General features: G+C 47.2%; 1 protein-coding gene across 1 annotated transcript; it reads right to left on the bottom strand.

Annotated features, from left to right (window-relative positions):
* Window positions 1-274: 274 nt before the first annotated feature.
* On the bottom strand, window positions 275-3,812 carry RACK1 (receptor for activated C kinase 1). Its single transcript, XM_042827501.1, has 8 exons — window positions 3,606-3,812; window positions 2,936-3,107; window positions 2,011-2,158; window positions 1,632-1,727; window positions 1,396-1,506; window positions 1,046-1,186; window positions 558-668; window positions 275-405 (listed from the first exon to the last, which is right to left on the bottom strand). Exons 1-8 carry the CDS (start codon window positions 3,712-3,714, stop codon window positions 340-342), a joined length of 954 nt encoding a protein of 317 aa, XP_042683435.1. The 5' UTR covers window positions 3,715-3,812; the 3' UTR covers window positions 275-339.
* Window positions 3,813-12,419: the final 8,607 nt, after the last annotated feature.

Genomic DNA, 12,419 nt, shown 5'->3' with positions numbered 1-12,419 from the left:
GTGAAGGCATGGAGGCTGCTGGGTGAACCAAGCTCTGTGCTACCACTTCTTCTGCTCTCACAGCATCTTTAGTGCCTCTATTGGTGGTGGTTTCTTTTTGTCCATGGCTCTATTTCCCCAGGTCTGCACTCACTGTGGGCTGCTACTGCTCCACAAAGGGCTCAGGGAGACGTTTGAGTCCCTTCTTCCAAATGTGAGAGGAGAGCACCGATGTCCCCATCCTTACAGTTGTGGGCACTTGGTGCCAAGTCCAGAATGGGACATGAGGCAGCCGTGAGCTCAACAGAGCGCTCTTTTATTGAGGTTTGTGCATAAAATCTGTGTGCTGTTACCACGTCCTCATCTGGTTCCAATGGTGACTTGCCACACCCGGACGAGGTTATCTGTGTAGCCAGCAAACAGCGTCTGAGGAGAGAAATGGAGGAATTGGATCAGGAAGAGACAGAAACCAGCCTTCAGGGTACGAAGGTAAAGACCTCAGGAGGCAGCTCCCCAAGGCAGAGGTGCTGGTTGGAGCTGGGAGTTTTAAGGCTGCGAGGAGGAGGGGATGCTTCTACCTGCCCATCCGCAGACCACGCCAGAGAGGTGCACTGGGGTGGCTCAGCTTTGCTGCTGGTGCTGATCACCTCCTGCTTCAGCTCATCCACGATGATTTTGCCTTCCAGGTCCTGTGCAGGACAGAAGAGAGCGTGAGGGATTCAAGTTCCTGCAGAGAGATTGTTGTAGCCAAACCCAACCCTTCTAACTCACAAGAGGCAGCAGGGTGCTCAGAAACAGCCTCTGGGTTTCCCCACAGGGATGCAGTCAGATGGCATCGAAGTTTCATCACAGCAGAGCAGTGGCTGTGCCCCACAAATGCCCCACACCACCCTCTAGATGCAGGGGATGAGGACAGTGCCCCCAAGGTGACCCATCCCACGTGACCAAAAGGGCTTTGCACCACGAGATCGGTGGGGCAGGGCGAGGATTTCGACTGCAAAGCTGCCCCCAAACCCACAGGATTAAGAAAAGTGGTTCTCTGGGGGGAAAGGGGGCCGTCCCATACCCAGATCTTGATGCTGGGGCCGGTGGCAGCACAGAGCCAGTAGCGGTTGGGGCTGAAGCACAGCGCGTTGATGATGTCCCCTCCATCCAGAGTGTACAGGTGCTTGCCTTCGTTCAGGTCCCACAGCATGGCCTGGCCGTCCTGGGGGGCAGCAAAGAGGAATCACAGCAAACCATCAAACCCGTGGCTTTGTTCCAGTTGTCCCTCTAAAACCTTCCGGCACAGAAACAGCTCTCGGTTTGCGAGTGAGATGTGGGTGAGTTGTCACAGGATAACAAGAGGCACAGCACTGAGCTGTGAGGACACCAGAATAGGCTGCAGTTCAGCCTCAGTCTCCCCCCAGGGTGTACCTTGCCTCCAGAAGCACACAGGGAGCCATCAGGGGAGACGGTCACCGTGTTCAGATATCCTGTGTGGCCAATGTGGTTTGTCTTCAGTTTGCAGTTAGCCAAGTTCCAAACCTTGACGAGGGTACAAAGGTGACAGGGTCAGAAATACGGAGGAGAAAACAACCAACCCTCTCCTGATCACTGCTCAAATCCTCCCCAGGACGTCGCACAGACCCCAAAGGAGCCGCTCCTCTCACCTTCACCAACTTGTCCCAGCCACAGGAGACAATGATGGGGTTGCTGCTGTTGGGGGAGAAGCGCACGCAGGAAACCCATTCGGAGTGGCTCTCATCCTGAGGAGAGGAACAGCGTTGGGTTGAGAGCAACGAAAAGCATCCCCAGCCCGAGCTGCTGCATCCCACCGCTCCAAGAGCCCCTCATAATTGCAGGACGTGTCCTCAAACCCCCCAAAAAGAAAGGTCAGCAGGTCACCGTGTCACTTCTAATCATTAGGCCGGAGCTGGCAGCTGTGGATTATGGATCGAAACCAACACAGCGAGGAGAGAAACGTGGAAACGCGGCCTCAGAAACGAGCAGAAAGGGGGTTGTTTTCACAGCTCAGACCCGCTGCCTCACCTGCACCGTGTATTTGCAGACGCCCAAAGTGTTCCAGAGTTTGATGGTTTTGTCCCTGGAGCCCGAAACGATCTGGCGGTTGTCGGAGGAGAAGGCGACGCTCAGCACATCCTTGGTGTGGCCAACGAAGCGGCGCGTGGTGGTTCCTCTGCAGGGACACCAGGAGGGTCACACGGGAGGGACAAAGCTCAGCGAAGCACAATTAAATTAATTAAGCCTCCCGTCCATTGAGGAGATCCTGCTGCACTGCCTGAATTCTGAATGAAAAGCAAGATAAAACGGGGCAATCTGCGCTTTCCATGTGGGTTGAAGAGTGCTGGCTCCTTTCCTCCTTCCAAACAGGAATGCTAAAAGGTACCAAAGGTTTTGATATGGGATTGGAATAACCGTGAGGAGTTTAGGATATAAAACTCAGCTTCTATGGACACAGCAGTGTAAATGCTGAATGCTTTTGGAGGGCTGAGGTAGTTCTGCTTCCTGAGTTTCTTCTCCTCCAGCACACTAAAAATCGCAGTGAAAGAAGAGCTGGAGCTGCTCCAACCTCACTCCAAACTCTGCATCCCAAAATCACACTGAAAGAAAAGCCTGCTTGCTCCTGTCTGTACCCCACAGTGATGGTGAAGGAAGAACCAAACCCCCTGTGCTGCTCCACCTGCTCCTCTCCCATCATAATTGCAGGACGTGTCCTCAGATCCCGGAGGATCAGCACGCTGTGTCAGGTGTAATCACTGGGAGAGGGAGCTGAGGGAGGAATCGCTTCGGTCCTCCCTCCCAGCAGGATTTATCACCCAACCTAAGAGGAACTCACCTCATTTTCACGCTGCATCGCACACCTTTCACCCACCTCAACCCCCAAACAAAGCACAGAGCCCAGCTCTGCCCCAAACCCCTCCACCCCGAAGCCCTTTCTGTCCCCAGGACTCACGTGGTGAGGTCCCACAGCCTCAAGGTGCCATCCCACGAACCCGACAGCGCAAACTGCCCATCGGAGGAGATGACCACATCGCTGACAAAGTGTGAGTGGCCGCGCAGGGCGCGCTGCGGGATCCCATAGTTGGTCTCATCACGGGTCAGCTTCCACATGATGATGGTTTTGTCTGGAAGGGGGGAAAGGCAGCACCATCAGCTCCATCCCTTCTTATATTCCCGTCCTCACAGGGTTTTATTTCCCCCATAGCAATGTGAAGATAACACAGAGCACCCTTTCCTCTCAACCCTCCAACCCCTCCCTATGTTCTCATACACAGCAGCCTCCCCACCCTGCAGCTCCCTGTCCCCAAGCCCTGCACACCCCATCTCCCCCCTTTCTCGCACCCATGGTTCCCCCGCAGCCCCCTCTTCTACCACTGATGGTCTCCCCTTATTTCCCCTTCAGCTCCCCCGTAGGCCCCACAATTCCCTCCCCGCCCTGCAGCTCCCCGTCCCCAAGCCCTGCACCCTCCATCTCCCCCCTGCCATGGTTCCCCCATAGCCCCCTCCTCAAGCACTGTTGTCTTCCCTTATCCACTTTCATTGTCATCCCCCATAGGCCTCCCAGTCCCTCCTCTCACCCCCCCATTCGGACCAGGCCCGAACCCTTCAGGCGCGGCCCTCACCCCGCGACGCGGAGAGAATCATGTCCGGGAACTGCGGGGTGGTGGCGATTTGCGTCACCCACCCATTGTGGCCCTTCAGGGTACCGCGGAGGGTCATCTGCTCCGTCATGGCGGCGGCGGGACGGGAGGATGGCAGCGGATTCAATCGAGGGCCCGGCCCGATCCGCTCCTACCGCCTGCGATGACCGCCAGCGCGGAGAGAGAAAGAGGGCGGTGACTTCCGGCGGAAGCGGAAGTAGCCGCTGCGTTGTACGGCAAGGGGGTCAAGATGGCGGCGCCCGTAGAGGGGCACGCTGAATGAGGGAATGGGCTTTGGAGGCGGACAGGGAAGGCTTTTCTCTGCCGCAGCAGGGACACGAGGTGCGGGCAGGACAACTTCTTTAACATTTTCTATTATTTAGCCTTTCATATTTAATATTTTTATTATCCTTGTTGTGCCAGGACAGGGAAGAGCGGGGCGTGCAGCCTGTGCTCATCACCTGCAGCTGTCCTGCATCCCACAGCCAGCCCAGCTTTGTGATGCCCGAGCAGGATCTGACCCAGGAAGGCAAACAGGGAAGCACTGTGTCCTCCTCCCTTCCCCTTCCCTTCCTATCCCTCCCACGCTGCTGTCTGGGGGCTGTGACCCCTCCCCATTGCTCAGCACCCATTCCAGTGAGCAGTGGTTGATGGTGATGTTTACAAATTTTTGGCGTCCTTTTGTGTTCCGCCCCCATTTTGACTCATCAGCCTTTTTCTATCTGTCCTTATCAGCAGATCATTCTTATTATTAGATCTGTCTTTTTCCAGCAACAGTTTTGCATTTTCACCTTGGTTTTATCACCTAATATAAAACTTTTTGTCTCTATTTGATGATACTCACACAGATAAATCCCTAAAGCAGGAAATAATTCAGTCTTGGCCCTTTCTAAACCCATTTAGGCTCATATTTTTTGCAGTATTCAGCCAAGATGCCTCCAGAGCCAGGAATAACACATCTTGAAGTGCCAACGTGTCTTAAAATCCAGAAAATTGCCCCAAAACAGGCATGACTCATCAAGCACCGTAGTGGGAATGATTTGCTTGGATGACCCCGTAGGTAAGGGGCCATTTGTTGGACACCACCACGTCGTTTTTCACAGCCCTGTGAGCGCAGCTTCTTGAATTTCACTCCAGACGTTCCAGATTTGGAGACCTCAAATGGCAAAGGTGAAATGGGCGTCAGCTCTCCGGGATGAAGGAATCTCTCCCAGGGTTTTCTGCTGGATCACAGCAGGAGGATTTGCTTTCCTAAAGCATTGAGTGACGTGAAGAGCCCAGATTGGAGCCAGCGGCCACATTCTTCTAGGGGAAAACCCTTCGGGTGCCCCTACGGCTCCCTTTCTATCACCATAACAAACCCGTTCTCCATCCACTCACCCCCTTTTGGGTTTGGAGGTTGACAAATCCCTTCTGAAATTCTTATATTGCACACGTATCCTTCTTTGTTTACTTCTGAGGCAGCAAAGGTCCCCAGTGACTTAATTCAGAGTGAGATCAACAACCTTAGACATCCTTTATTGACTTCACATCGTTTCATGTTGTTCAGCAGCAAAAAAAAAAAATAGAGGAATAGGAGTTTATCTGTGGGAATGCGCTGCATTTTCGTGCTTGTTTGGCTGATTGAAGGAGGCCGGGAGGAAATGCTGTGAAATAATCCCAAATGCTGAGAAACTGCGGGTGGGGGAGGAGGTGCCCTCTGTCCTGATGAGCAGGAGGGGCAAAGTAGAAAGGAATAGGCATGAGCTCATTTCATATCTCTTTATTTTAGGGCATTGCTCACCAGTGCTGTCATGTTATTTGGGGGCAGGAGTGGCTGCTGCCCCATTGGTGCCCAGAAACCAGCGCTGCCCCATTTGGGATTGGGGTCTGCTCACAGACCACATACCTCCAACCAACCCATGGCTGAGAGCAGAGAGGCGACCAGCTCTCCCCTCCATTTCTACCCTTCCCTGTAGAAACCTGTTCCTGTCTATACAGGGCTCCCCATCCCTCCTGCCTTCCTCGGCATTTAGGTAGGCTATAATTAGGCTCTGGGAACGTCCCCCTGCTGCCAGCACAGCTGTCGTGCCTGCAGTGACCCCTTCCAGCTCCCTGCGGACACGCAATCCCTCCAGCAATCCTAAATACCCATTTCCTGCCCTCCTGGGACAAACTGGGAGCTGCCAAAAAATCTCCAGCCCCCCACGGACGTGACCATCACAGCAGCAAGGAGCAAAGCAGGCGCAACGTGACTACGGCGCAGGTCGGGGTAAGCCTTTCTCTTTCTTCCCACAGCCCAGGATTTGGGGGGATCCTATTGGCTCTGTGGGACCTGGGAGATGCAGGAGAAACGCGATCCGTTTGTGGTAGCGAGGAGCAAAACAACCTTTTAGAATCCTGTACCTGAATCCGACAGCACTGGAAAGCAGGGGAAGGATTGAAAGAGCAACGGGTTGTTCTGCATTATTTCTCTCGTAGGGAAATGCAACACAGAAATCATTGGGGCTGCTTCCTCTGCTTTCTTGGCACAAATTTAGCTCCTCGTAACAGCGTTTATCTGACTGAGACCCCAGTGGGATCTACAGGGGTAGAACACAGCAAACAAAGCCTGACTGATGTTTCCTATGGGATCTGTTGCCTTTCCTGTGCGATTTGTTGCCTGTTCCCATTGAGATTTCTGCTTTTCCTGTGGGGCTTTTTGCTTTTTCACAGCTTTTTCACCTCCGCCACTGCAGTGAATAGGAATTTTTAGGGCTTTTAGGACACTGATGCCATTGTGAACATAGGGATGAACTCGTAACAACTTCCTGGTGTGGTTTGCATATGGGATAGAGTGGAATTCATGGTGCTGTGGACAACTGACAGAGATGCCTGAGGGCTTTTTGTGCCCCTTTTGGGGGTCAGCAGATTCCTTTGATTCAGATATAAATCATCTCAGCCACAATTTCACCAATCCTCCCAGTGCAGACCCAAAAAACCACCTCCAATGACAAAGTCCACAAACTGAGAAAAGCAGCATAAAGCATCAGTAGCCCCAAATATTTATCCCTTCTCCCATTTATTTCTAGGCATTTATCTCCCATTTATTCTGGGCATCAGGAAGGTGGGAGATTCCAGGTCTGCTTGTCTCCTAATTGTGATCTTTTAACGATGTTTCCTCTTCTCCCATCAGGTGGACATTTGGAAGTCGATCTGATTGGGAAGAGGACGTGATGATGGCATCAGGTAGAGCTCACGAGGTGCTGTTTATCAGCAAACCAATGTTCCAGATCTGTTTTTTTTTCCCATTTTTCCCATATTTTTTCTCATTCAGGGAAGAGGAACGCGCATCTTGGTGAGTGATTTTCTTCCTGTTTCCATCCCTTTCCATGCATAGAGATGGATACACGTACCTCCCACTGATACCCATTTCCTTTATTCTTCCCTTATGTTTACACTTCCCCATATCTTAAACACATGAAAACAAACCCCACATTAAATAAATTCATGAACAGTGCGATTTTTGGACTATTATTTTCAATAGAAAAGCATTAAATGGGTGCAGAAGTGCCTCTGGAGGGGACTTTGCTGCACCCACAGAGAGGGGCGCAGGGCTGAGCGCTCTCTCTGTCTCTCTTCTAGAAGAATGGGACGCAAAGATCAGTGAGTGCCCTTTTTCCCTCTGCCTTTATGGTGAGATCTGAGTGTGGAGGGCCTGAATTAACGCGAGTTCCTCTGTTTTAAGGGAAGCTAACAGAAGATTTTGGTAAGTTGCTTATTTTATTCAGTCCGAATGCACGTCTCGACACCTTTACCATCAGCGATGACCGAGGTGTGTGCATGCATCTCTCTTTGTTCCATTTAGAAGAGAGTGACACGGAGCTCGGTGAGTGCCTCGGGCTTCTTGTCAAGGTGCAAAGGTGCAGCAGTGGGGACTGGGAGAAGCCCTTCAGCTCTTGGGTTTGTCGGCATCTGAGTCAGGATGCAGAACTGGAGGAGGAGGAGCAAAGCTTTGGGCATTTTGGGGGTCCTTTTTGCTCCTCTGGGTTAACCCACGTCCATTTCTCTGTTGTTTCCAGAGGAATGTGACACAGAAGATGGTGAGTGTCCTCTTTGGGAGGGCTGAGGGTTGGCCCAGAGGTGAGCTTCCAGCAAATCTCCCCTTTTTTAATGGATATTTTGATGCCTTTCTCTGTTTTAAGGGGAACTCATGGCTGAGATTGGTAAGTCGTTTGTGGTTACGTGTCGTGTGTGATTATAGAGCCCTATTCGTGCCTCCCACCAATAAAGGCTCTGTGCATCTTAAGCTGGTTCCCATGGGGTTTATCCCTCACTTTTCACACGAATATTGGGGTAAAAACCAACAAAAAGCCAACAGAGGGGCTGCAGAAATGGTGGTCGTTGGGTGACGTTGTGTTCTGAGCCAAGGGGTGGCGAAGCCCATGAGCAATGGTTCTTTCTTTCTCTTTTTCAAGACAATCTGACTGCAGAGCTTGGTGAGTGCTTCCCTTTGCTCTCTGCTTCGTTTCTCTGCTGGGTTTTTAGGGGAAAAAAATGCTTATTCCCCCCATAAACACACACAAATGGAACCCAACCTGGGCTGGGAGGAGGGTCCAGCCCCACAGAACTGCAGGTTGTAATGATTGCAAATTGGAAGGTGGTTCCACCAGGTGGAATTCTGACAGCATTTCTCTTTGTTTTCTCTTCCAGAGGAACGTGATAGGAAAATCAGTAAGTGCCATTTTCCTTCTGGAATGAATTGGGGGGTGATGGGTTCGTGCTTGGGGGAGAAATCAGTGAACGCATTTTGTTATGTGTCAGAATTGAAACTAATGCTCATCTGTTTCTCTGTTTTAAGGAAAGCTCACGTCAGACCTTGGTAAGGTTTATTCCCATTAAATTATCCCTAATTCTGCTGGGTGTGAAGTGGAAAAATGTGTGTATGGAAGTGTATGTATGCACACGTTCATTCATTCCTATAGATGCACTCATGAATTCCTATAGATGTACTCATTCATTCATATGTATGTATATATTTGCATATATTTGTGTATATTTGTGTGTATGTGTGAAGAGTTTGGGGTTTCCCCTGCTTGAAGATCGGGGTGAATGAAAGCAGATGTCCTTCAAAAGCCTTACTTTTAAAACACAAATGAGGGATGCATTGTGATAACGTTTAAAAACGGGGGTAAAAAGGATGAAATGGGGTAAAATATTGAAAAGAACAGAAAGTTTAGAGAACGGAGGAAAATAAATGATAATTTTGGTTGGATTTGGGCTGCTCTGCATTCCTCCATTTATTTTCTCTCCTTGCTTTCAGGTGACGTTGACACAAAGCTCAGTGAGTGGAGCTGCTCTTCCCCCCCCCTCATATTTAAGAACATTTTGGGTATTTTTAAGGCTATTTAAGAATATTTGGATTTATTTTTTTATCTGAAGAATTGATTTCTGGTGTGTGAGAAACGTGGGGTTTATTGTTGAGGATGGAGTAAATTTCCATCAAAAAAGTGGGATTTTGGCTTTTATAGACTGGGAGGTGAGAAATAAAAGCAACGATCTGAGTGTGCTGGGGCCAACGGGTGGAGGAAATGGAGGTGATTAATGTTAATTTTCTTCTTTCTCTTTCCTTCCCAGAGGAACGCGATAGGAAAATCAGTGAGTGTCCCTTTTTTGGGGCCAAAACCCTTTAATTTGGGGAAGGGATCGGTGATACAGGCCGATAATCCTGTTGGTTTTTCCCTCCTTGGCAGCCAAACTCTCAGCAGAAATTCGTAAGTCCTTTTCTCCCCCAATCTGAACCTTTTTTTTGCATTCTCAGACTTGCATTTTTTCGCTGTTTTAATTAAAATAATGGCTTTTTTGTTGTTTTTTTTCCCCTGTTCCATAGGCAGACTGACTGCGCTGCTGGGTGAGTGGTGCCATTAAATCCACGCGTGGTTTTGGGCTGAAAGCCCTTAAAAACGGGAACTCTGCACCCAGGCAGCTCGTTTCTGTGCTTCACTTCATTTGCAATGGAATCAAAATGGGGGGAAGCGGGGAAATTGCATTGAGCAGAGCTGCCAGCCGAGGGCAGGAGTGTGAAAAATGTGTATTTTAACCTTTTTTCCTCCTTTCTTTCCCATTTAGGGGACCGTGACTCCAAGCTCCGTGAGTGCCTTCCTCCCCCTGATTAAACGTGGCTTTTCCTCGCCGTGCCCCTAAAATCTCTCCTTTTCAGCACAGTTTTCCCCAAGCTTTGCTTTTCTCTGCCCCTTACGTTGATCCTAAATGGGGGTCGTGCCTGAATCCGTGCCTTTCTTCCCTATTTCCTCTCCTGCCTGATGGCAGCGCTGTGTTTTTACCAATGGCTTTATGGCACGCTTTGTGCTGCGATGCCCATGCACCTTATTGCTGCTACCTGCCCTGTGAACCAGAAGATAAATTGGATGTAAAACAAATATCCCTACTGACAGAGGATGACTCCTGAACGACTTCATTTCTGAAAGGGAAAAGAAGGGATCTGATGTAAAGCAAACTTTAATTTTTCCCTTTTTCTTCAGGCAAACTGACAGCAGAACTCGGTAAGCCCTTTTCTTCCCCACTCCCATGAAATAAATGGAAGTATTTATGGAAATAAGTGGAAATAAACCGATTAATAGAGGTCAGAACAACCTGAAAACCGATCGAAATCTGCTTTTACTCATTTTTCCTTCTTGTTTTCCGTAGCTAAATGCGATGCTACCATCAGTAAGTGCTGCTCCACGTGTTGTTCCTCCACCTCGGGGTGATTTCCTGCTGTTTCAGCACGGAAATGAGGCCAGAATTCCTCAAATCCAACAGAATTCGGGTGGCTCGAGGGAATCTTTGCAGATATTGGGGAAATCAAAGCCGAATTAAAAGGGGGAGGGAAAATCTCGGGGTGTTTCAGCAATGCAAGGGGGTCTGATGGCATTTTCTGCTCTCAGGGCTGTTCACAGTGGAACTCGGTGAGTCTGTTGCCTTTCTGTGTGTGTTCTTAATTATCACCTATTAGTGGCATTATGGATCAATATTATTATTGCTGCTTGTACAGATTGCTGCACAGTTATTTGTTTAGGCCTTTTTCCCCATTGCATTTTTTGTTATTATTTTTATTTAGCATGCATCAATGCCTGCCTTATGCATATTATTATGTTGGTTATTATTATTGGGTGGGATATATATGATGTATATTTTATATTATTATATATTATGATTATGAAATATTATAATATATAACCTATAATATATAACCTATAACCTATAATATATAATCTATAACCTATAATATATAACCTATAACCTATAATATATAACATAATATATAGCATGTAATATATAGCATAATAATTATGATTATAATTAATCATAAAATTATAATATTATGATTATAAAATATTGTATGATTGCTATATATTATGTTCATTATGTACTATATGCTACATATACATATATATGCTTATATATTATTATATATTATAATATATGCATAGTATATATTAATCATGCAATATGTAATATAATATATATATTATATAATATAATTATATATTAATAATGTATAAATGTATTACATTATAAATATATTATATATAAATATATAATATATATATTATAAATTATAAATATAAATATCATAAATATTATTTATTTATATATAAATATATAAATAAATAATATATAATATTAATAAAAATATAATGATAATATAACATATATTATATATATGTAATGATGCAATATCTAATTTATGTAATATATGTATTATAATAACATGCATTACATTATTATTATAACACATGTAATTATTTCTGCCTTTTTCCACGTGTTTCCTTGACCTGATGGAAAGCTAAATATCCTAAAGGCAGAATTAAAGAAGTAACGAAACCCCCCCAAATTGACACCACATAATTGGAGCTGTGGATCACATCCAACAAAGCAAATTCCCCTTCACAACAGGAAATTAATGATAAAGGGGCTTAAATTTGGGATGCACAAACGATGGCAAATAACCCCCTTGTGGCTTTTCTCTGCTTGCAGGGCAGCGTCACACCAAAATCGGTACGTGAGGGGCTTGCTTCCACCATTGGAAAGGAGGAAACTGCATCAATTTAATGTTAATGCAAAGCTGGGATCAAATTGCTGATAATTCACCATCAGTCGTCTGTGAATCGACAGAAAAAAGGCTACATTTGAAAATAACATTTTTCTTTCGTCTCTCTTTTAAGGGGAACTCACTGCAGAAGTTGGTGAGTCTCTCCCCCATCGATGTGAGCAAAAATGGCTCATCAGGTATATAATAATCCCCTGTTTCTGCTTATTTTTAGGGGACTACAGCAGGAAACTTCGTAAGTGCCTTTAATTTTCCCCATTAAGGGTTAAATGTCATGAATTTATTTGATGCTTCCATGTGCTGCAGCCACCAAAAGCGTGTTTTAATTCTGAAGGTGATGAGCAGCAAACCTGAGCACCAGCACTGCTGGGGGCTGAGATTCAGGGAATTTGGGTTTTTAGAGTGAAAATGCCTCTGGGTTTCTGTGCGTGGGCTCAGGGAAACACAGCCAGGAATGAGACCCCAAAATGTTCCCACCTGAGGCCTTTTCCCACTGGGGATTTATTCTTTAAATCCGTATTTCTGCACGTTTGAGGGCGACTCATTGAACGTCACAGTTTTGGCAATGTTGAGCAGATATACATATATATTGCTATTAATTAATGAGCAGATATATATTGATGTTAATTAATCAGTGATGGCACTGGGAGAAGATCTGAACCATTGAATCCCCATTTCTTTTCTCTTTAAGGGAAGCACGCGGCGGAACTCGGTAAGGAAATTCC

The sequence above is a fragment of the Centrocercus urophasianus genome, unplaced genomic scaffold, assembly GCF_019232065.1.
Source record: "Centrocercus urophasianus isolate 14NV4802_14NV808 unplaced genomic scaffold, USGS_Curo_1.0 seq_280, whole genome shotgun sequence".
Taxonomy (NCBI): domain Eukaryota; kingdom Metazoa; phylum Chordata; class Aves; order Galliformes; family Phasianidae; genus Centrocercus; species Centrocercus urophasianus.
The sequence above is the reverse complement of the archived record's forward strand: the minus strand, read 5'-3'. Positions and strand labels throughout refer to the sequence as shown.